This window comes from Podarcis pityusensis (assembly GCF_964106645.2).
Source record: "Podarcis pityusensis genome assembly, chromosome: 2".
Classification (NCBI taxonomy): domain Eukaryota; kingdom Metazoa; phylum Chordata; class Lepidosauria; order Squamata; family Lacertidae; genus Podarcis; species Podarcis pityusensis.
In genome coordinates, this window is record NC_138029.1 from 71046122 (window position 1) to 71070584 (window position 24463).

General features: G+C 44.4%; 2 protein-coding genes across 4 annotated transcripts in view; both read right to left on the reverse strand.

The window, feature by feature from the left end:
- CDC25C (cell division cycle 25C) overlaps positions 1–9074 on the reverse strand; it is a 391961-nt gene extending 382887 nt beyond the window's left edge. Inside the window, exon 1 of the mRNA XM_080987180.1 lies at positions 9058–9074. The gene's annotated coding sequence lies outside the window, so the exon portion shown is untranslated. The remainder of the gene's footprint in view (positions 1–9057) is intronic.
- On the reverse strand, positions 15–23768 carry CDHR4 (cadherin related family member 4). Of its 3 annotated transcripts, none has more exons than XM_080987146.1 (20): positions 23522–23768; positions 22618–22632; positions 21508–21689; positions 20577–20739; positions 20123–20214; positions 19709–19804; positions 18581–18684; positions 17292–17428; positions 16954–17137; positions 15448–15601; positions 15019–15121; positions 10878–11084; positions 9255–9394; positions 7595–7733; positions 6240–6454; positions 5041–5180; positions 4731–4772; positions 2644–2728; positions 2064–2097; positions 15–488 (listed from the first exon to the last, which is right to left on the reverse strand). In XM_080987146.1, the coding sequence occupies exons 1-20, from the start codon at positions 23652–23654 to the stop codon at positions 433–435; spliced, it is 2421 nt and encodes an 806-aa protein (XP_080843272.1). In that variant the 5' UTR covers positions 23655–23768; the 3' UTR covers positions 15–432. The 3 variants fall into 3 exon arrangements, with proteins under 3 accessions (XP_080843272.1, XP_080843271.1, XP_080843273.1); XM_080987145.1 differs by having other exon boundaries at positions 22618–22638; XM_080987147.1 differs by lacking the exon at positions 22618–22632.
- Positions 23769–24463: the final 695 nt, after the last annotated feature.

Here is a 24463-nt window from a genome sequence, read left to right on the forward strand (position 1 = left end):
AGTCAAAGAAAGGCTTTCTATACACAATCAAAGGCACATCCTTTATTATGGCACAATTTTCACAGAGAACATAAGAACACAAGAGCCCTGCTGGTTCAGAACAAAGTTCTAGAGCAGGGTAAGAAACAAAGGTAGCAACCCAAGTTGTCAGATCTTGAAGTTTATCAGATGAAGACTAGCCAGGAGGAAAACAGCTTGCCAGTGGAGACGCTCTTAGAGGCTTCTCTGATTCCCCAGGAACGTGCACAAGTCAATATAAACAATTAGGGGCACATGATAGGAAAGGCTAGTTGCCAGCGCAACATAAACAGCAGGTAACAATTTTTTATATGTATATGTAAATAACAGTATTGGTGCTGTGCAGAAAACCCTGTTTCTCCTTTTTATCTGTGTACACCTGTGCCTCGCTCCTAAAGATGGAATAGGGCATGCTCACACCCAGCGCCGTGCTCCAGTGCTGCTGTCAAACAGGTAATATTGGCCAGTGACTAGGGACATAAAATAAGGAACAACATTAGGCCTTTGTCCAGTTTAGCTCCACGTCCCCATCCTTTGCCTTCTCCATCTGCCCAACAACAATCCCACACTGCACACCCACTCTGTCCCTGCTTCAATACTTCTAGCCTGTTTTCTGCAATGGTTTCATTCATGCCTGATTTTGTATGAAATAATTTTTTTAAGCTACAAACGTGGAGGTTATAAGTGGCCTTGCTCTGTGGCATCTGCAGTTCATACCTAGCATTTGTTTCATTTGGAACCTTCAAACTTCCCAGTCCAGAGTCATGGCATCCTACAGGCATCTACACAGCCTGATAATATCATTAGACCCACATGGTTCTCAGTCTGTCATCCTTGCCAGAGAGCCAGTTATAGATTGTGGGTTCGCTGACTGCTGTGACATGTAATCTTTCTGTCTTATTGCAGATCCAGGTCATCAAGCCTGAGCTTTCACAGCCACCAGCCGCCATGAACCACCATTGGCAGGATTGGCAGCAACAGCAGCAGATATGTTCTGTGCTTATGATAATATTTCATGCTCCTGCTAATTATGCTGTTTTAATTGTGCATTTTATATGTGACTTCCTTTAGCAAGGTTTTATTTTGAATCTTATAAGTTAATATTTTAGTTTCCTGGTCATTATGCTGCTTTGAATGTATGCTTGACTTTCTTCTGTAATATTTTATTCTGGATTGTTTTATTTGATGTTTTAATGTGGGTTGTAAACCGCTTTGAGATTTTTTTGTTAAAAATATAAAATGGTTTCTCCTGAAACCATGCCCACCTCTTAAACAGGTGGCATCATCCCACTAAGCAGCTGGCATCAGCTGATTAATGGGGGAAATTGATCCCTAAAGAAGCAGGACTGAACCACCCGCTTTTCAGCTGCTGAACTGCAATGGTATGGCTGCATGTGCCTGTTCCTCATGGGAACTGATGTGTACAGTTGGTTCCTTCAGAAAGCAGGATTGGCTTCCCCAACATCAGTTGATATGCAAAGAGGTCAGTCCTGCCCAGTTCAGATATGCACCCAATCCCTGCAGAAAGCAAAATTGCTGAGGTGTGGGGAGGTCAACCCTGCACTCTTCCAATGCAGGAGGTTGTGGCATTATTGCCCCTTTAAGACTGGTTTATGGGAACGGGTTAGAACCTCAGAAATAATGAGCTTACATACAGCTGTCTCCCGTTAAGGTTTCAAGGCCGGTGTCACAAGGTAATTAGGTGGAAGAGGTGAATGCCCACCTGTCAACTATCCAACAGTATGATGATGTCATGTGACTGATGGGTTGCCCTACTCACCTGTCAAAGTTGGTCTTTGGTGTTGAGTACAGAGAAGGATCTGGCCCACACAATCTAAAAGGGTTGTGTTATCACCTATATGCTAATGAAATCAGCTCTAGCTGAGGGAAGCATGGCATGGCCGTTCTTTCAATGACATGAAAAAACTAATGTGCATGTCGCATTGATTGCTTGATGATTGATAAACTGACTGAACTGCTATACTGTCCCTATGCAGCTTGAGAGTGCTTTGAAACAATTATTAAACAATGGAGAATGAGCTTACCAGGATCCTGGGCACGACCATCAAATTGGAGTTGCTACAGCAAGAGAGGAAGAGAAACAGATGAACTAACGTTATAATCATAGTCCCAACCTTGGGTACCAAGGGCAAGGAGCACGATGAGGGAAGGAAAGCTGCTTTTGAACTGAGCATTTCATCAAGTAGGCAGTCTGCACGTTACTGGATCCCAATGGACACAAGACATGCCAGGCTCTATGTCATGCTCTATGGATTGTACACTGTTAAAACAAGTATGGTTGGCCACAATCTAGAAACAGTAGCACACAGCATAAAATCCCTGACAAACTCATGGCCCCATATCAGTTTAGACCACTCTCTCCCAACTTGGTGCCCTCCAGATGCTTTGGACTGTAACTCCCATCACCTCTCATCACGGGTGATGCTGGCTAGGGCTGATGGGAGTTGTAGTCCAAAACATCTAAAGGGCACCAGGTGAGGAAAGCTGCTCCACACATGGAAGTGCAGAATTGCCACAAGGCTGATTGCTGGTGACTGATAGCAGCATGTAGAAGCAAGCTAAGTACAAACCAACTGGGGAAATTGAAAGTGGACTATGCCGTACCAGACTCAGTGCCTCAGTGGAATCTTTCCCCTTCTCCTTGCTTGGCTCTTCCATTGTGACATAATTTCTTTCCACTCCTTTGTCCCTACAGAATGAGAAATGTGGATCAGAAGGAACTCGGCATCCTTGTGAGAGTCCATCAAGGCTAATGGCAGACAAAGCAATAATCTGGATTAATCATTAAGATGAAGCTCTGCTCCACTGCAGGGAGACCAGGCTGTGTTATTATTAGGCTTAGCCCTCCCAAATCTGCCCAATTAACTCTGCCAGCAGCATCTATAGTGAAGGCTTTGGACAGCCGAGAGAGGCCCATTCTTGAGAGCTGCATAGGCCTTCAGTCTCTTGCTGGCAAAGGAAATTGTAGTCAACCTATTGCTTCTGATACCTTAAGGCTGGATACAGGAGTTATAAGAGCTTATCACTGAGAGTGACTGTATTTGACAGTGAGCACCTCACACAAGTTCAGTAGAATTCAAACTTCCCTGTTTGATGAAAGAGACAGAGAGAAAAAGAGAGATAATACAAGATCCCATAAAGCTGTGAAACCAGGCTCAAAAATATGCAGAACAATGTCTGGCGAAACTTAAAAAGCTGGGAGGCGTGAGGAAACTCCGTAGATTTCCTCACAGCCATATGGTGAGGCTTTGGTGCCCAGCATAGCTCATTATGTTTCTCTCCATGACTGGGAGAAGCAGCAGAATGATGGCAAATGAGCAAATTTAATGAATCTGCATAAAGCATAAGGAGTGATATAATTTGTTTTTCTTAGTGCAGTTTTTGCATTGCTAAATTGGCACAGAATTTTGACAGTCTGTATTTGCTGTATATACATAAAGTTCCTGAATGTTGAACAAACTATGAAACCCACCCCCCACCATAGCAATGACATCAGCTGGGCCCTTCCAAGTAGTATGTGGTCAGTGGCTGTTATAACTCCATCTTCTTAGCTTCAGCTCATATCTGTACTTCCTACAAGACTTTGCCCCGTAAGACAGACCCTTCCAAGGGGTGGGATGGCTAGCTGGGGTCTCAGCCCATGTGAAGCCTCTAGAGGGGCGCTACTGAAGGAAATCTCCCCCCCCCCCCGTCTGTTTTGGGAACTGTTTGTGAAAGAGAAATCCTGAAGGAGGTTGCTCTCCAAGCAAAGATGAAAAGGGAAAGTTTTATTGCTTTCTTCTTTTGCTTCCCCCAGCATCTCAGAGATCAATTAAAAGATCTCTCTCTCTCTCTCTCTCTGTGTGTGTGTGTGTGGATCTAAAGGACAACATACATGTTTGCACCATGTGAATACATAAAGAGGGCACTGCTGCATACAATCAGCTATAAAAACTGAGTCCTCTTCATACTGCAAATAAAATACCTGCAATGGAAGAAATGTGATGCTGGCATATGAAGCACTTTGTATTTATCCCTTCCTGTAATTTGGAAGGAAAATGTAGCCAATCCACTTTAAATTATTTAATTGCAATGGTTCAGCATCCAGCATATTTTTAAGGAAACTTGTGGAGTATTTATTCTTTTATTTCACTATTTAGAACCTTGAACTGCAAGTCTTTACTACTCAGAAGTCCCACTGAATTCAATGCAGCTTACTCCCAGTAACTGTGATTGCAGTCTTATACTGCAATCTTAAGCTTTTTTACTCAGAAGAAGTAAGTCTCACTGAGTTCAATAGGGCTTACTCTCTGGTATGTGCCCAATCATTATCACAGCTTCCGTTGTTGCTGTTGTTATATCATACAGTCATAATACTTCTTATAATTCCTCAAATGATCTATTACTCTCTGAGGAGATCTACTTAAGGCTGAATGAAAGCCAGATACACACACAGACAATTTTACTATTTGGAGAGATTATCTCTTCTCCAGCCTCTTTCAAACTACTTTTTATTCCCTTTATGAAGAAATGTGTTGAGGGTGTGTGTGTGTGTGTGTGTGTGTGTGTAGGGGTATGTGGGGGTATGTGACAAACTGGGTCTTTGACCCGAGTAACAGAAAGCGTAGTTTCGGCCCTGTCCAAGTAATGCCATGAGAATCAACACTCCCCCAAGTCGCACAAGGCTCTGTGTCATGGACAGGGGTTCTTACTTGTTCTGCAGTAGGGGCTGAGATGTCTCTCCTGGTGGTTTCCTGAAATACAAACAACAGTGAGAGTTCTGAGAATGTACTTAGCAAGCCAAAATGTTCCTTGAGCTCAAGAGGGCACTGATCTATGGGACCAGATCAGGCTCTTTCTTGCTAAAACGATTGTTCATATTTGGTTACAGATTCGACAGGTCCCCTTCCAGAATATGCCTGGGTAACAGCCACTGCTAATGAAGATCTCACTGACATCAAAGCTGAGTCAGGAATTGATATGAAATAAGGTATGGATAGAGAGGTTTCACTGGAAACTCACCTCCAGCAGAGTCGCCAGAACAATAAACCCAAGGCAGAAAGGAGGAGAGCTCCAGTGAGCGTAAGAACCACCACGAACCAGGGATCTGGTGCCCAGTACCTCAGAGTTCTGTGCAAAGTGATGGGCTCCTTGGGCACCGTCTGAAATCAAAACAACATAAATCTAGTATGCAGAACCACACAAGCTCAAGCTTGTCAGGCTCCACTTGAGAAAGCCCATCAAGTCATTGGAACTAGTGGAATTATTCAAATCTAAACCTGCCCATAATTTTCTCTCAATCTGTTCCTTCATCAATGTGTGGGGATGTTCTTAACCTGTAGTAAGAGGCTACTGGACTAACTAAGCCCTTCTGACCTGTTGACAATGTACTGAATATTTTTTCCAGCATGGCACGCAGTGAAATAGATTTATTCCCAAATTATGATTAATGGAGGCTGCATACCCATGTACCCATGTTCTTAAAAGCATTTTCACTTGAACCTGGGAGCTGCTACTACTGACTCACGGGAATAGTCTTCCAAAATATTTACCACAGCATTCTGCACCAATAGAAGCTTCCAAACCATCTTCAAGTACAACTCTTCATAAAGTGTGTTATTATGAGGATGAAGTAAGATGTCCCATACTCATGAATGCCACTCTCAGCTTGGGCACTCTAGCAATTGTTTCATCACTTCTGCTCTGAAAAAAAGTCCTGGAACTGTGTGTTCTCCGTTCTCACTGCATTGCAAATAATCAATGGATCTCTTTCAGTGACTACTCAGAAACACTGAACAGTAAAGAGGTAAAGGTGGACTCTTGCTATAGTCCATGCAATAATTGCAACTCAGCAGAGCTAGCAGCCATCCATTACTACTCTGAGATCACACAGTCACTAATTTCAATTTCCAATTTCTAATTCCAATGTCTAATTTCGGATGATCCAGGTGGCTTTCAAATGCTGTCAAATTCAAATTCAAGGTGTCAAATGCTGCTAAAAGGTCAAGACATATTAGGAAGGTCGCATTCACCTATAAATGGAACTTATTAAGTGACTTATTAAGCTACCATAATGCAAGCAAGCATCCTATAGCAGACACACTTCATAGCCCAGGGAAAGAGCTGTGGATCTAGGGGCACTGGTGCAAATGTGACTACTCCTGTGAATCAGATTGACTCAAGGCTTCCTGGCAACAGCATGTCCTTATCTGCCCCCTCACCGTGGTGGTGGTGGTAGTAGTAGGCACTGTCGTGGCCCAGGGAGTCACATAAACAAGAACGGTGGCGGTGGTGCTGAAGTGAGGTGTGCTCCCACTGTCTGTCACTTCCACCAGCAGCTCAAAAGTGAGGGGGTCAAAAATGCCAGGACGGTCATAGGAGAAGGCATTATGGAGCATACAATTTCCATTCATGCGAAAGCGCCCATTTGTGTTGCCTGAAAAAGAGGGAGAGGAGCACATCTACACTGCAAACCTTACTTACATCAGCTGTATATCACTTTAACTTGTTTTGGCTTCCCCTGAAAGAATCATGGGAATTGTAGTTTTGTAAGAGTGTAAGGAGGTCCATTTGAGCTCCAAAGCCTGCTTCACATAACTACAGTTCTCAGGATTCCCTAGGACAGTGGTATAGCGCACTTCAGAATTTAAGTGCAGGCATTCATTATTTGCTGTCATAGACTGGGGGCGGGGGATGCATTGCCATGACACAAAGTAGAGTCTAATTTTTTTTGCAACTGTGCTGATTTATTTATAAACAGCATACAGAGCAGCAGTTCAAAGCCCAATACCAGTTTATTAGGATAAGTGTGACTGTACACCTATGCATAATTACCTGGGAGTGAACTCATGGGTGCTTACTGCATAGGTGTAACTTGTAAAACACATCTGAGCTAAGATGTAACTTTTAGTTTTCCATTGTGAATGCAAACAATCTATCTAAATTGTAACCATTTACCTGTTAATGTGAAGTAGGAACCTACTAAAAGAAAAAGAAAGAAGTATGTAGCCTCTGTGAAATTATTTTCCTCATTTTCTGATCTCCTCCACGGTGATCTGTCAAACTTGAAAACCTCATTAGCACCTAGTCCACTTGGCAGAGCAATGAGGACTAGCCAGTTATTCCTGGCACTCTGGCAGGTTATGCCATTGCTCCAGCTCTGAAAGAAGCTCCAGAACTATGCATTCCCTCCTTCTCTACACCACTGACCTGAGGAGGAAGGACTATTAAACCATTAAACCTGCTTAAGTGTATGGTGCACACTCAGTATTTGCCATCAGAAATACAACCTAGAGCGGTCCCTTGCTGCCCTCTTTGCATAGGCTTGCACTCTCAGGCAGACCTTCTCATGTTTTCTGCTACTTCAGTTCTGCCTTGAGAGTTCTAGCTTCAGCACACCATTAAGTTCCTGTTTCCCTCCACTGACGGCTATCTAGCTCAACCAGTAGCCCATATCTGCTAAATCCACCTCTGTCCTTCAGCAGCTTCATTCAATAGTTGGAACCAAAGAATGTCACTGTTTAGGGCAGCCTCTTTGTTGCCTATTCCCCAGGGCTCTGCCTCAGCCATTCCATACCTCCAACAATCCTGTAGGCGAGCTCACTTCGTTCATTCTTTTCTGTGCATTGCAGATTAGTGACACATGCAGTACTTGTGGAAAGTATGAAACTCTGATAAAAGGGTGGATTACACACAGGGGGCTCATCATTTATATCCTAGGAGCAAGGAAAGGGGTCGTGTTTATCGACACAGAAGTCCTGAAAAGGATTGTTCCCAAACTCCCATCTCCCATTTGCAATTATCACCGGTGCTCCAAGAAGCAAGGTTCCATGCAAGGACCCCTTCATGTGCTGGGCTTCTCACATTGCCCGAAGTGTTAAGAAGCAATTATAACCCATGCTTTTGCAGAGTGAACCAAGCAACAGCCAAAAGATGACATAGAGCAGGTGTCTACAGAACACAGCACTTGATTTTGGCAGGAAAAGGTTTACTTTCTGCAATTTCATTTCCCAAAGTTCATTTCAGATTCTGCTCGGAGCCAATGAAAGAATAATTTAATGTCTTGAATGCTAGGGCCTCGGTGGGTTGATCATTTCATCACCCATAAAACTACCCATTGGCACCAAGGGGAGCTTCCCTTTTGGGGAAAAAAGCTGTTTTGAGGACCATTGATATCCATTAGGACTATGACTCAGGAAGAAACAATTAAGCAACTTTCACTGTATACTGAGGTCAGGATCCTGAGCAGGCTGTTAACAGCTGCTGTATGTACTGCAGTTTTATCTTTATTTTATTTTTTTAAAAATTCCAGTTTTTCAAATTTTAAACAATAACCATCAAATATTATTACATACACAATTATTTACACTTCCCTATTCCCCTTCCTTGGTTTTTTATACAAACATTTTCAAACTGCATTTCCTCCTTAACTCCTTTTATTTATTACTGTCTATATTTCTTCCAAAGTCACCTTTTAATTGCTAGATTTTAAATTAATCCTGCCAAGGTATTTAATTGTTTACAATATTTTTATCTCTCCCATTCTTTACTGAAGATTCTTTCTTGCTGTATGTAGTTTTAAAAGATTCATGTGACACCAAACTACTCGTATAAAGTCCCCTGTAGTTCAGGTGTTCGTTACAAGCACCTACAGCCATTCACTAGCTTTCTCTGCCCTGCCTGCTGCAGCTCCTCACTCCCTCAGATTCCAAAGTGTTGCTCCTACTACAATAAAGGATTGTCTTCTTATAGATATGGTGCGGATATTCAGTGCTGGATTTACATATAAGCTAAACAAGCTATAGCTTAGGGCCCCACTCCCTTGGGGGCCCCAAAAAAATTTAAAGGAAAAAACCACTGGATGTACATTTCCAAAATATAATATATAAAACAAATAAAACCTACATACAGCAACAGTGTTTTGTGTTGTGCATGGACCTATTAGGTCCATAAATTACCATATAGCATATATTCAACACAAAAAACGGTGACAATTTGTTGTTGACAAAAGACAGCTGGACATATAAAGGGCCCCATTACCTTCAGTAGCTTAGGGCCTCATCAGATTTAAATCCGGCCCTGTGGGTATTATGTGGCACTTGTAAAAAGTGCCGATTCTGCCAATCAAAGTGGTTGAGTGGACACATGTGGGGTAAGGTAATCTCGTAGGTGACCTAGTCCCACTCAAAGCTTTGCAACAACCTCACTCTACTCACCCACCTGCCAAGTCCAGTTACCTGCACATTAATGGTGATGTTACACAGACTCGGCTTCGACAATTCAGGATTTATGCCATTATCAAAGTCCCTTAGCTGGATGACCAAATGATATGACTTCTGCTTTTCATAATCCAGTGGCCCCAACACATAGAGCTCACCTGTGCCACAAAGATAAAATTGTGCATTTATACTACAGTGGTACCTCGGGTTACATACTGTCAAGGCTGCCTCAGGTCTCAGCTCACAAAAGACCAACGCCAATCTCTTCTTATATTCAAAAGTGTTTATTGCAGTTCATTGTTTGCTTCATATCCGAGGCGCGCAGCCTCACGTCTGTACGCTTAGACCGTTGAAGTCCCCTCTGAGTCAGTCCCTCCCCTGCACCAGTTTAAGACCCTTGCGCTGCTCCACCTCTTTCTCTCTTTCCTTTTCCTCAGGGTCTTCCTGCCCGCTGGGGTTTCGCCCCTCCTGGATTCCCCTGACGCGCTATCCCCCGACTGCTCTTCCCCCCTCCTGCGGGCTTTAGGACCTGGCTCTTCCTCCGGGCTCCCTGTACTTCCGCGCGCCTCTACATTTGAACTTGGCGCGCGCGCCCAACCTCTAACTTTCCTTTTGACAGTTACACTACTCCCTTCACTACTCCCCTCCCCTTCCGGGAGGGTGGCTTGCTCTGACCTCCCTCCCTTCTCTGCTGCCGGAGCTGCTTCCCCTGATACACTGGAAACTCCACCCCCTTCGCTGCACTCTGGTGGGGAGGCTGGTCCTGACGCCCAGCTGCCACTTTGGGATCCCCCGCTGGCCCCCTGTTCCTGACACGTCCCCCCTGGGGCTCCCCTGGCCTTGACCACTGGCGCCCCCTTCTGGGAATCCTCTGATTCGCTGGAAAGACTCATGGAATCTCTTGAGTCATTGTCATCTTCTTCCTCGCTGTCCTGGGATTCATCCCCATCGCTCTCCATCTCCTCCCTACCCTGTGCCTCTGTCCCTGAACCCCTGACACATACGCTTCAGGTTACATACTCCGCTAACCCAGAAATAGTGCTTCAGGTTAAGAACTTTGCTTCAGGATGAGAACAGAAATTGTGCTCTGGCGGCACAGAAGCAGCGGGAGGCCTCATTAGCTAAAGTGGTACTTCAGGTTAAGAACAGTTTCAGGTTAAGAACGGACCTCCGGAACGAATTAAGTACTTAACCTGAGGTACCACTGTACTTTGTAATAACGGCCACTCCCAGGTCCATATTCACAACTGCCAAAGCTGAATCCCCACTTCCATTCTTCCACCCCTTTGATGCGAGTATGGTAGGTGCGGTAGTTAAAAGGCTGTTAAATGATCTGCTTGAGATGATATTGAGTTTGGGCCTTGGGAAAGTAGAAGGCAAAGTGTTGTGAAGCATGGGCCATTATTCCCTAGCAAAATCCTCTGGAGTTCTCTAGGCTGACGGGATCAGTCCCAATCTGGGTGTGTGTGAGAGGGAGGAACCTTCATCTAAATCAAAATGCAAGAAAGCCCAATTAAGTCAAGAGGTGAAGAATAAACCCAGACAAGTGGTGTGTTATATAAAACCAGGGAAGTAGGGCTAAGAGCAGGTGACATAAATTTACTTGGATACATCATACAGAATTCCAACCCCTTTCCTTACCTGAGCGACGGCCAATGTAGAAAACAGAATCCTCTGAACCCAGGATGCTGTATATGATGTTGTTGAAAGGATAGTCTCGGTCAGTGCCATTGATGCTGCCAATGAAGTATCCAAAGCCTACATTCTCTGGGACACTAAAGAATTGCCTTGAGCACTCTGGTTCGTATTCATTCACTCGGCTTACTGTCACCAACACCTGCACTGTGGCTGCAGGGGACAGAAACAAATCTGAGAAGCCTGCTTGACTAGGGACACTTTCAGACTATTTTACAGGCGAGATTCAATCACATACTGGCAAATTCAAGTTGCACAGCTACAGTTGATTTGGTGCTCTTGCACAACACCTCCCCCATCCCTGGGGAAAAATCCTAGATTTTTTGTGGTAAGGAAAGTGATGTGGAAATGCACTGGGAATTATGGGATAAATACTGCCTGATATGACATCATATAACCTCCCCATTAAAAAATCAGGGAGAATACTCAAGGAAGTGGATGTCATAGCAACTCCCCATATAATTTGTACAAACCAATCAGGATGCTCAATAAATATGGAAGCAAAATCTCGAGCTTCAGCAGGCGTTGGCTAAGCATTGGCTAGGAACTGAGAAACCAGGCTACATAACCATTAGCAAAATGCCCGGCTCAAATTGTACATGATAGCTGCAGGCTTGCAGGTTTCAACTTTAATTTAAACCCAGTTACATGTAACCAGAGGAAGTGGGGTCTGATTTTTCAAGCAAGAGAGATGTGTGAACAGAGCACTGCATACCTGTCACTTACCTCCCTGCAGCCTCTCTTGTCAGGGTCTTTTGCCCCAGCTGGGAGGTAGCCCTTGCGTAGAGGGGCTCAATACAAACACCCCCCCCCAATATACCTACCCCATTCACTTTAAAAACTGTGTCCCTCTAAACACTGCTTGAAATGTGATTGGGGCAGATCCAGATTTAAACCAATAGGTCGTCACCTTGTATGTAGTTTTAATTATTTGGTGGTGGGCCAGAATCTGGTGCGGTATGGCTCTCACAACCACCCAGTCAAAGAGCTCACTGTTTTGTTCTTACAACCTGCCTCCGTGACCTTCATCTAGCCAGTTTATACACTTATATATTCAATGTTTGCAATTATCAGACATATTAACTATGAACCCATTGTGGATACCACATTTCTCTGCACATTCATTTTAACTGTTTTTAAAAATCCAGAAAATTTTCCGTACAATTCTCATGTTTGTGTGCTTTAATTATTTCAATTTTATTGGATGTTTGTCAGTTTGCTATTTGTAGTGTGAAGTATGTGTCCCTTTGAGGGTGGTCTGTGCTGGGCTTTCTGTTTGATCCTCTGTTTATTTTTTGACACAGACCACATGCAGTTGTTGCTTGTCCATGACAAATTTGTTTAGTAACAGTCTGCCTTCATGTACCACAGAAGACGTTTGTGGGACTTCTTCTAAGGTCAAATCAGCCAACAACTGTAGTACATGACTGTAGTCAACAGCCCTGTAGTACATGACTTACATTTTCTCTATCAAGAAATATCAACACAAGTCATTATTATCTTCTTTATGCTATTGATAAAAGTATGATTATTTATCAACCAGCCACAAGTATAAGGGCAGATGATTTGCAGAATTTCTACAGCTGCTTTGAAAGTTTCCCTTATTGTTTAGCCATGACTTTTATGGTATACAATAATTGGTGGTTCTTATCTCCCTGTACGCCCAGGACACAATCAAATTAACAATAAGCACACTGATTTCAATGCAGGGTGGCAGGCATAGTCTTATGTCATGTTCATTGAATTCAATCAAACTTGAAAATACTTTGGTTGGATGGCACCTTTGGTTTTCAGTGGTAACCCGTTAACAAAGTTCATTGTTGAGCTACAACTTGGTTTGTTTTCAGTCAGGTTTTTACAAATTGTTCATTAACCAATGTGGTCAGGCAACTAAAATGTTCAACCTGGAGGCTTCTTCCAACATGTTTTCTTTATTGGAATGCTTTTGAAGGCACTTGGAAAATGTAACAGAAGGATTGGTCACTGTGTCAGTATTTGCTATTCTCTGTAGGGTTGTGGCAAATTAACGTTCACTACACTTTGTTGCCTCTTCAGGCTTGTGCAGAAGTGGAATGTGGATTGCAGCTTCACACAAACACATCCTTTCCTTGTTCAAACATCCCCAAAGGAAGAGATTGTTTGCAAATCTGTTTCTTTATTCCTAGTAGATGGCTGTATCAAGATGGGCCCACGATATGGGTGGCCAAGTCAGGTGAGGTGGTACGGAGAGGCTACTCTTAAGAACAGAGCAAAATGGTACAATCAAGGCTGTTTATATTCTGTGACTCCACTTTTGCACTAAAGAAGCACAGAATGTGGTACTGGGCTCAGAATTTAGCACCCTAATGCTCTTACAGCACCAGCCTAACTATGACTACACAGAGGTAAGTCCTATTGAATTCAGTAGGGCTGGGTAAATAGGGTTAGGATTGCTGCCTTAGATTTCTTTTCTCTCTCTTTTTTTTTTAATTAAGGGAGATTTCTAGTTCATCAGGCTACAAAGTACAGAATCACAGAGTGATAGAACTGGTGCTTCAAAGGTCATTAGTCCAACCCCTCAGCTGATGCAGGAAACTGTCTGCTACAGCATCCTGGACAGATGGCTAGCCTATAATGAAGGAGAGCCCATCACCTTCCAAGGCAACCTGTTCCACTGTCAGGTGGCTCACAGGGTGAAGAAGTTATTCCTAAAGTTTAATCTAAATTTTCTTTTATTGAAATTTGAACCCATTGTTCAGGTCCTAAGTCTCTGGAGCATCAGAAAACAAAATTGCTTCATCACCTATTTGACAGCCATTCACATAGTTGAAGATGGCTATCATATTGCCTCTGAATCATCCTCAAAGTGTCTGGTAAAAATCTCTGAAGCCAGAGCAGAAGCTGAGTAGAATTTGCAGTGGTCAGCAGCTGACGACAACAACAACAACAACAACTTGTTTTTTTTATCCTGCCCATCCGACTGGGTTGCCCCAGCCACTCTGGGAGGCTTCCAACAGAATACACAAAAACACAACTGAACATCATACATTAAAAGCTTCCTGATACAGGGCTGCCTTCAGATGTCTACAGAAGGTTGTATAATTACAGTGGAACCTCGGTTTTTGAGCATCTCGGAAGCTGAACAATTCAGAACCCAAACGCCGAAAACCCAGAAGTGAATGCTTCCGTTTTCAAATGCTCCTTGGAAGTCAAACGGCTTCTGAGGCATGTTTCTCCATTTTTGCAATGGAATTTGCTGACCGCCCATTGTGCCTCAGTTGTCGAGTGTTTCGGAAGTCAAATGGTCTTCCGGAAAGGATTACGTTCGACAGCCAAGGTTCCACTGTATCTCTTTGACATCTCCTGGGAGGGCATTCCACAGGGCAGGTGCCCCTACCGAGAAGGCCCTCTGCCTGGTTCCCTGTAACTTCTTGCAATAAGGAAATTGCCAGAAGGCCCTCAGAGCTAGAGCTCATCGAGGTCTGAGCTGAGATGGGACTTTGCATAGGTTTTTACATAATATACAAAGGTAAGAGAACTCAAGTTTATTGGTACAGATTTTGGATTCATAAAAGCCAAAAGGGAAGCACCCAAGTGGTGTGTGTGTGTGTGTGTGTGTGTGTGTGTGTGTGTGTATTAACAGAAGCCAAAGGCAAGAGGTACAAAAGAAATGTATAATGGGGGGGGGGGGGAGAATGCTGTCTTCTGCTATAAATCCAAATTCCAACTTCTTATGAAACATATGCAAACAGGCTCATTAAAACACTGTCACTGCCTACTGAACACATACCATCTGGCCTATAATTTAGTTCTGATCGTCAGCAACTGCTTGCTTTGTGCCTGCATTTCACTGGGTTCCTAGGTCCTGGTACTAATCCAGGCAACAGCCATAAACATGATAGATTTACCTTTGCCAACAGAGAGCTCCAATAACTGTTTCTGCAGTGAGGATTTTACCAGGGGAAGTCACCTCTGCCCTCTGATTCCTACCATACCTCAAAGCAAGCCAATCCAGGAGAGATCTTGCTGAAGTCCTGATTTCCCATGACCTTCAGTATCAAAAGAAGACCAAACCCAAATAACATTTGACTGACAGAGCAGTACGCACTGTTTTGTGGAGGACTTCCATCATCAGTCACTAGAATGGTGGCTTGGTACTGGAAGTTAAGGCTGGCCATAGCTTCAGAGTCACAGTCCAAAGTGGTGTTCACCTGCCAGGACCCAAGGACAGAAAGGTCAGGACCATATGGGCACATCTTAAACTAATAGCATCCTCTGCCAAGGGGAGATGCTTAGTCTGGGAAAATGGTAAACTCATTGTTAATTAGAGATACCACACTCATTATCTCTCAGGGACCCAGAAGTGACTGAATTGGAATTAAGCAGTACCCTGAGACATTTTGCCCTAAATTCTGGCAAAACTGAGAGGATGGCTAGGTATGTTGGAAGCTACTCAACCCTTAAGCCTTGCCCACTCTCCCCACTCCTTCTCCCTAACATATATGATGAAAGAAATAAGTCCATTCCAAGGGCTTACCTGTAGTTCTGAGTGCCTCATTTGGAAGCTATAGGGAGGGCTCTGGCTGCCCTCCATTATTTCGTAGTGAAGCCTGTCGCTGCCACTCTCTACATCATTACAAGATGGAGACGGCAGTGTCCACCCAATGGGTGTCGTCTCTGGAATCTCAGTCCTAGGATTAAGCAGCAATAGCCTCAAAGAGTAAAAGATGCAGAAGGATAGAAATGGTGATTTGAAAGGAGAGAAAAATCTCCTCCTCCCCACTTTGCCTATGTTTCTCAATAACCTCTCTTAGAGCTGATCACTGTTGACAAGACAAACAGACGCTCAAGCATGTCAAGGGCTACTGTTGGGTTGAAATCACGACAGACGAGTGGTAGGTGTCATATGAGAGGCGTCTGCCGGGGCAAGCCCCGGGAACTCTCTTTTATTGAATATTACAAACATTGCCACAGGTGTGCTTGTGGCTGATTGGTTGATACAAACACAAAGCATCTTGTTGCTGATTGGTTAACATAGGTACAAGGCGGGAATTACATATAACTATCTATCACTGATAGATCAAAGGCTGAGAAACGAAGCTGGAACTAGACAGGCATGAAACCTCCTAATTAAATTATAACTAAAGTTTGATATTGAGAGAACATAACATGAAGGAATACAACAATCACGTTCCGTAGATGTGGTCAGCAATGCATTAAGAACAGGTCAGGATACACTGTTTCATGAACTCAATGGGAACTGTTCAGAACATTCTCAGACTCATGTGCAGAAGCAGAGAAAAGATTATGAGCGAGAATTCCCAGAATGCAAGAGAAAAGAAGCAATAGTTCTCATAGCAAGACTTAATGCCACAGTTATGTGCAGAAAGAGAACTGCAGAAAGAAAACTTCTCTTTAGGCTACAGTTCTGTCAGTGGAAAGAAGACAATTCTTGTGCTCTGATTGCTCTGACTCATTAGCCCTTAAGATCGTTCTTACTTCTGGATCAGGGGTGGGAGACCTGTGGCCCTTCCAGATGTTGCTGATCTTCAACACTCCTCATCCCTGTCTGGAGTTGATAGCAGCTGAGGCCAAATCACATCTGGAGAGCCACAAGTCCCCATGGTTAATAGTTAATCCAGGGGTCAGCAAACTTTTTCAGCAGGGGGCTGGTCCACTGTCCCTCAGACCTTGTGTGGGGCCAGACTATATTTTGAAGAAGAAGAAGAAGAAGAAAAAAAGAACGAATTCCTATTTCCCACAAATAACCCAGAGGTGCATTTTAAATAAAAGGACACATTCTACTCATGTAAAAACACGCGGATTTCCAGACCATCTGCGGGCCAGATTTAGAAGGCGATTGGGCCAGATCCGGCCCCCAGGCCTTAGTTTGCCTACTCATGGTTAATACCTATGGATCCTCTTATACCTTAAATACTGCTATACCCTGCTGTGCATAGCAGGTAGGGAGAGACCCTCAAACTCTACATTTCTTTTGCTGGCTCAGGCTTGAGTAAAATCCTTTTGCTCTATGGAGACTTACACAATTACAGCAGGAGTGCACAGAGGTCCTTGCAGGTTCTGCCGCTTTACTGTAATGTTGACGGTGATGGTGGCTTTATCTGTGGGATGCAGCATGCTGTAGGCTTCCACTGTGAGCAGGGTTTCAGTTAAGTCTGGATAGCGTCTCAGATTTAGGTCATACGTGTTCCTGATTATGCCTGTGTCTGCATGCAAGCAAGAGACTGGCTGTGATCACTCAGCTCCTTGAGGGTAAGATGGCTGACATAGTTTGAAGACCATTGTTGATGACCACCACAGAAGGCCTAGCCCTCCCTGAGGCTGTGTGGGTTCCACGCCACATCCCTGGATTCTCCTTACCTGGTTCAATGGTGAAATGCCTTGTGGGCAGAGAGGAGATGATCCGGTAAAGCACATTTTCTCCACTGGCATTGACTCTTACAATAGGCTGGAGGGGAACTGTGTTTTCTGATACCGATATTGCTAATGATGACTCCCTATATCATGAAGAAAAGAGTGTAAGCCCCAGGTGCTATAAGCCACCCCATCTACTCATAGTTGAATATTCCTGTTTGGGGATAATACAGGAAGCAGAGCATTAACAGGGCAACAAGGACTTTTAGAGTCATGTTGAAAAATAGGAAAGTGAGTTATGGCTGCTCCATGCAACTCCAACAATATGTGTGGCATCAAAGGGAAGAAAGAGAAAAACACACCTGAATGTCCTCCCTAATCTATGCTTCCTTCAAAGAATTTGATGTAGTGCGATGGCCCAGTCCCCAATACAATGGTGGCTGGTGGTGTTTCAGAGAAGCTCACACTCCTCACTTGCTCATGTTGTGCTGCCCAGGCCCATGGGACAGAGGAGACAGTAAACCTGTCCTGACACTAGAGGGGATTTGCACAGCTCCCTTATAGCAAGTGACTAATCTCTCCTAATTCAGTTTCTGCTCTCAAATCCAGATCATCTCTACCACCTCTGCCACCAGGGACTGGCAGCCACTAGTCAGCAATAGCCTCTCTGGCATGGCACTTGAAGGGATGTGGGTGGGAAAAGCGACACTCCAGGTATCACAGGGACCTGCTGTTTGTCTACTCAAAAGGCTGTCAGAGCTAGGGCTTTCCTTCTCTGGTACAAGTTAATGAGAGGGGAAGTGGATGGGTCCCACATGTGCCCTGGAATGGGGAAGCCCGGATCAGTAGCCTCTTGCCCTGGCTCAAATCTCTGATGGCCTAAATGTACATTCCTTACATCAAAAGTGATTGCTTTGTGAGGAGGCGATATTTTAGAGGTGCCAAAAAAGCACTATTTTAATCCTTTGCAGTGTCACAGAAGTGCAACTCTCAGGTCAAGTGTGACTAGACATGATCTGGAAGCGATGCCCCAGCACTCTCTACTCTGTGGTAAAAGTTTCTTAAGCACACCTTTCTTATGATATTACATAACCACCAGTGGTGGCAGAACATATTGGGGCAAGTAGCCCATGCCTTAAGTTTATGCTGTGGGGAACCTGGAGCCAAAGAGCCTTTGTATCCCTCTCCCCGCTGTTTATTCATAAAAGTGCCCTATACCAGCATATCATAAAATATCAGGGTGGCATATAACCATATAACACCATTAAAAACAACATAGTAACAACTCAACTCACATGAAATTGACTTGCTTGTGTGAAACAGGCAGCACCTTCACTGCCAGAGTCCTGCGGCAGCTTCTCCCACCACTGTCCGTTACCACAATGACCATTGAGAACGTCTGCAGGGAGAACGGCATGGCGTGAATTTCAAGCAGGAGGGATAAAGTAAAGGTAAAGGTACCCCTGCCCGTACGGGCCAGTCGTGTCCGACTCTGGGGTTGCGTGCTCATCTCGCTTAAGAGGCCGGGAGCCAGCGCTGTCCGAAGACACTTCCGGGTCACGTGGCCAGCGTGACGAAGCTGCTCTGGCGAGCCTGCACCAGCGCAGCACACGGAAACGCCGTTTACCTTCCCGCTATAAAGCGGTACCTATTTATCTACTTGCACTTAAGAGTGCTTTCAAACTGCTAGGTGGGCAGGAGCTGGAACCGAACGATGGGAGCTCACCCCGCTGCGGGGATTCGAACCGCCGACCATACGATCGGCAAGTCCTAGGCACTGAGGTTTTACCCACAGCGTCACCCGCGTCCCGCAGGAGGGATAGGTCTAGTCAAAAGCAAGCTCTTAGTATGTTGCTGGGTCCAAGAGACCTAGGGAGGGAAGACTGAAGTGCCACAGAAGCCCCAGGAACAGGAAGGCACAGTACCTTGAAATGGAGAATGTCGTGTTTTGTCCCTACTGCCTTATCATACCAGGAACTGGTTGAGTCAGCTTTCTCAAGCACTATGCTTTTAGTTACAGTTCTGCATGAGAAGCAGAAGCCTGCTGCATGGTTTTTCCCTCCATAAACCATTGTGTCTGTGTTTTTTTAGCATCATTTGTGTGGCCCCATCCAAATGATGCCTTTTAATGAAAAGAGGATGTGGGGACAGGGAGGTGGGAGTCGCAGGGCTAGGAGGAAACATCTGGTGAGACAAAGATCCACACCATACACTTAAAGCACATCCAATGAATATTTAAAGTGCAGGTTGTACTCTGAAGAATCCTGAGGACTGCTGTTTCTCCTTCACAGAGCTACAGTTCCCAGCTCCCTTAACAAACTACAGAACACTTTTGAAAGGGGACAGAGCTGGGGAGTGGCAGGTTATAAGGACAGTGACATTGGCAGAACATATGCATAGGTACAGTAAGCAATGGAACACACCTTGCCAGCTTGCTCACGACTGAAACCCATGGCAGGTGCCAGCACTCTTCCATCTCCAGTTATGGTGAAAGGCAGAGAGGCATTCTCTATGGAGAACTGTATAAAAAGAAAAAGTTGGATTGGGAAATTGTTTCTTTATTTGTTTTAAAGAAAATCTAATCCCCTAAGACTTATGTCCAAAATTGCTATCTCCCCCTCTGCCTGGGGCACTGTTAGAATATGCCACCTTCCAAATTCTCAAGCCTTCTCTCCATGGCCAGACACACTACTGGAAAATTCCCTGTACAAGACACCCCCTCCTCAACTATAGTCCTTATTTATTTAAAAGCATTTATTTAAGAATAGTTTATAATGGTTTTACTTTTTTTTTAAGTCTTCCAACATTCCTGCTTTCCCCGCAACAAAGGTGCTTACAGTCAAGTTGCCTCTGCCTCCCCTCTTCAGTACAATTTGGTAGATGAACTCTCCAGGGCCAACATCCTCTGAAACGCCTACTGGTTTCTCTCCTGCAGCAGTAAAAGAGATGGAAGCAGTCAGACTCTTGCCCTAGTTAGAATCTGCCCCTTTGACAGCACTGGAGCCCTCTGCAGGCTGAGCTTCCCACTGGCACGGGCAGCCCCAGAGCCCCTTCTTCTAGCACTGGCAAGTCTACTATTCAAATCTGCCTCCCCGTGGTTGAAAAAAACCCAGCACCCTCCTTTGCCATGCAGGATCTGCCACATGTTGCTAGAGAACTCACTGCCTCTCAGTGCCTGGGTAGCGAGACCCTCACCACACCGCAGTACTGTACCATATTAAATCTCTTCTCACCATGGCACCCTTGTCAGGGCCTTAGGATGAAATACCAGGGCTACCGTGAGAGCCTTACCTATGTATTCAGGTCCACTGCCACACTCCAGTCTGTCTGATGCAATGACTCGAATGAAGAGCTTAACTTCAACTGGCGTGTCACTTGGGCAACTTGCACTGAATGTCAAAACATATTGATTCACCCGTCTAGCATCCAGGGCAGCACTGGGACTAAGGCTCACCTGGAAGCCAGAAGAAAAAAAATATCAGCATGTGTTGCACCTCTCTTCCACATGTTCAATCCTGTTGAACAGCCCAGTGTTGATGATGCCATGGGCACCAATCAATAGATGCCCATATGCCAGATAGGTGCCCAGGTGCCAGGTGGGAGTACGTGGCATGTTGGAATGGCCTAATTAAAGTAGCAGCAGCAACTAAAAGTCTCCCCCTTTGCATCCGTCAGTAATATTTGGGGAGTAGTTTTGCATACTTGTGGGAAGGAAAGCAGCTAATTGCTGCTGCTTCATATCATCCTAATGTAGGCACCAATGAAGTGAAACAGGTATGAAACAGTTTTACACTTGTAGTGAAGACATGCTCTATGCTTCTGCATACTAGTTACATGTTCACATACATTAAAAATCAGGTTACATTTGCTAAACAAAAGCTGTATTCCATGACACAATACTAGTTAACAAAAATGACACTTAACCTGTTCAATTCTTTTAGGTATGTTTAATTGATATAATTTATTAAATATTCTAGTCCCACAAGAGGCTAGTTCATCTTGATTGGATTGAAATATCTGGCGTGCAGTGCAGCAGGACAACAGCACTGTTGACTCACGAGTCCCAGTTCAAAAATCCCCACTAAAATGTGTTTTAAAATGCCACAGAGGGAAAGAGTCCCTGTACTCTCATAGAACATGATGGCAGGAAAAGCTTTCCCCTTGCGTACACACACACACACACACACAGGGAATTGACTACAAATTTACAGGTCTTTTGTACCTCATAGATGTCAGGGGATACAAAATTTGGCTGATTGAAAAAAGATGTGGTGGGGCTTGTGGTCTTCAGATTTACTGTGGGTGGATCGCTGGAGTCTGTACAATTGCCGGTGAAGTTGGCCACGGTTGTGCCTGGTGTCAAGCTGTCTTCTAGTACCACAGTGTCTGGGATGCCCTCAATCACTGAGACAGAGACAGCAATGAGAGTATTGGTCCCATGGCACCATTGACTACAGCAGAGAAAAGCCCTCTTTGATAAGCATGCACATGACATGGGTAATTTCCATGTTTCTGAAATATAGACAGCTTGCTTTCATAAATGAATAGTAAAATCATAGAACTGTAAGAGTTGGAAGGGACCCTGAGGGTCATTAGGTCCAACCTCCTGCAATGCAAGAATTGCGATATGGCTCCAAGAACAACTCAGGTAAAATGTCATAAACAAATAAACAAGGCTGAGGATAAAAGAAAGAGAGAAGAAAGAAGATTTGCAAGACACCCAAAAATGGAGGATGAATGAGCAACAGGAACAGATCCTAACAGCACTGATAGTGATCATTCAGCAAACATTAGTAAACTGATGCCCTGTTATGTTCTCAATAGCGGTTTGGAATTGGGCTGTTCATTCATTGCTATTGCTGTGTATTCATTGTTAATTGGTTATGCCAACTCTTGTAACTAACTGTATAAAGGAATATTATTATTTTTTGTACTCATTCAACTCCAGAGCAATTACAGTCTGTCTCTTCTCATCTGTAGTGAAGTTCTGGCAGCCTAAGTGCAGCTGCTGTTCAAAGGCTTCCTAGGGTAATACAATATTAGGTTTGCAGGAGAGAGGCTGCCTTGCTCTGACCATAGGCAGCTTCCCCCACAGTGTATCGTAACAGCACTTCAGGCACTCAGGTGTCTGTATGCCCATCTGGAGGTGCATGTGCTCAAACATACACACTTGGCTATAACCCATGTTTGCCTGCATTAAGAACAGCTGACTTTGTTTTAACAGCTGTTGTGCATCAAAGCCTGCTTTTGTACTGCATAGGGTGATCTTCCTTCCCCTGCCACTGGTCATAGGTTTGTTAAGTAGGGAAGTGTGGAGGTTTCCTCTCCTTACCTATGTCTCCGATGGCTGGATCTAGAGCGGGGGGGGGGGGACACAAGAGAAAATGCTGTTATTATCTACCAGACATTCAGTTCAATTAGTGAGCAAACATTCCCTCAGCAAACATACCATACTCCCCAACCAAAAGCAAAGGAGCCTGGGGTTCCCAGATGTTGAAAGAGAGAACTGAGGAAGAAGCAAGTTGTCATATGGAAGATAAAGCTTTGCCTGTGGAAATGCCACCTTCTACCTGTTCTCCTTTGCTTCTGGAAATAACCATGCATATTTCTGTTTCAGAGAGTACTCAGGCAAACGCCTGGACCAATTTCCTCAGAGGGAAGGATTAGGAAACCTTTGATGAACTGGGCTGTGGTAATGCTCTCATAGCGTCTAGGGCTGTCAATTCTTCCCCAGCGCCATGTGCTCAACACAAACCACCACCACCCCACTAGCTGCTATTCTTTTAAAAACACAATAGTTTCTGGCCATGGATAACTCACGCTATGTCTAGGTTGACCTTGACTAGCCGAAAGTTAACTATAACATTTTGTTACAGGTAGGTAACCGTGTTGGTCTGCCGTAGTCGAAACAAAATTTTAAAATTCCTTCCAGTAGCACCTTAGTCTGTCTCTAAGGTGCTACTGGAAGGAATTTTTTTATTTTTATTTTATATTTTATAACATTTTGTGGTTGAGCTGTGACTTTTAGTAATACATTGTAAATGGTTGTAACCTGCCCAGGGGCCTCAGGTGAAAAGCTGACTAACAACAACAACAACCACCCATAGGGACACCAATTCTCCAGTCTCTTGGTTCCCATGTCCTAACAGCGAAATCTAATTTGGGAATGGGGATCCTCCATTGAACAGATATGGAGCAGGAGCTTCATGCATGATGGAGCTGAGACCCCCTCTTACCTATAGTACAGATGCTGAGGAGCAATGTGAGAGGCAAGGGCCACCCTGGTTCCATTTTGCAAGGACGCTCCAGTCCAGCCTGTGTTCTGTGCCTTTGTCTCCTTAAGTTGCCAGGTTGGGTTGCTAAGGACATTGGGCGGGGCAGAGCAGGGCACAGCAAGGCTCAGCTCAGTTATGGGAATTGCCCAGCCCTTCTCAACACATAGGGAGGAAAACATTTTTTTAAAGAAGAAGAAGAAAGCTTGAGGCTACGAGTCAGTCTGGAAAGCACAAAGAGAAAGAGACTGAGGGCTCAACCATACTTACCCTTGCTCTGCTTTTTCTAGGCACAGTGTCCAAACAGGCTTTTTTTCTCGTTGGCTTTTTCAGGTGGCCTCTTTACTGAGAATTCAGCCAAGTTTGTTTCCACAAACATTAGACAAAATTGTCTATTTGTTTGTGGGGAGGCCCTAGAACATTGCACCAAGTGTTCTTCCATACTTCTCAGTGCATTTTCCTGTCACTTTATCCCCAAAAGTCTGGTTTTGGGGGGCAATTCTTGTTTTGGTGCACGAGTGCCAAATCCACTTTCATTGTGCTGCCTTAATTTGCTAATATGTGACCAAATCCCACCCACCCCAAAGGGACAAAAATGCCTTTCTGGCAAAATGGATTTCGTGGCAAGGAAGCAGAACAGGGGGTGCTTTCAGACAGCGGCATAATCTGCAAAAGGTTCATTGGCAACAAATTAAAGCACGGGAAATGATAATCCAGGAAATGATAGATCTGGATTATTATTTCTTTTCCCCCGGAGGTGGGGGATATAAGACGTCTTGTGGATGCTGCAAAAAAAAGGGGGCAAGAATGAGGATAAACGCAGCATTCCGGGTGTCACAAAAGGCAGCCCCTGAAGCCTAAAAGGGAGACTCAAAGCCCATTTCTCCTGCAAGAGTTTTCTGAGGG

Bases quoted from the DNA above. Each gene is read 5' to 3' on its own strand.
- CDHR4 (XM_080987145.1), bottom strand. From the start codon at position 23,654: ATGTCCTTAGCAACCCAACCTGGCAACTTAAGGAGACAAAGGCACAGA. The intron at 22,639-23,521 runs GTAAGAGGGGGT...CCCCCGCTCTAG, and splicing joins CCTCAGCATCTGTACTATAG to ATCCAGCCATCGGAGACATA. The intron at 5,181-6,239 runs GTGAGGGGGCAG...TTTTGATTTCAG, and splicing joins CTACTACCACCACCACCACG to ACGGTGCCCAAGGAGCCCAT.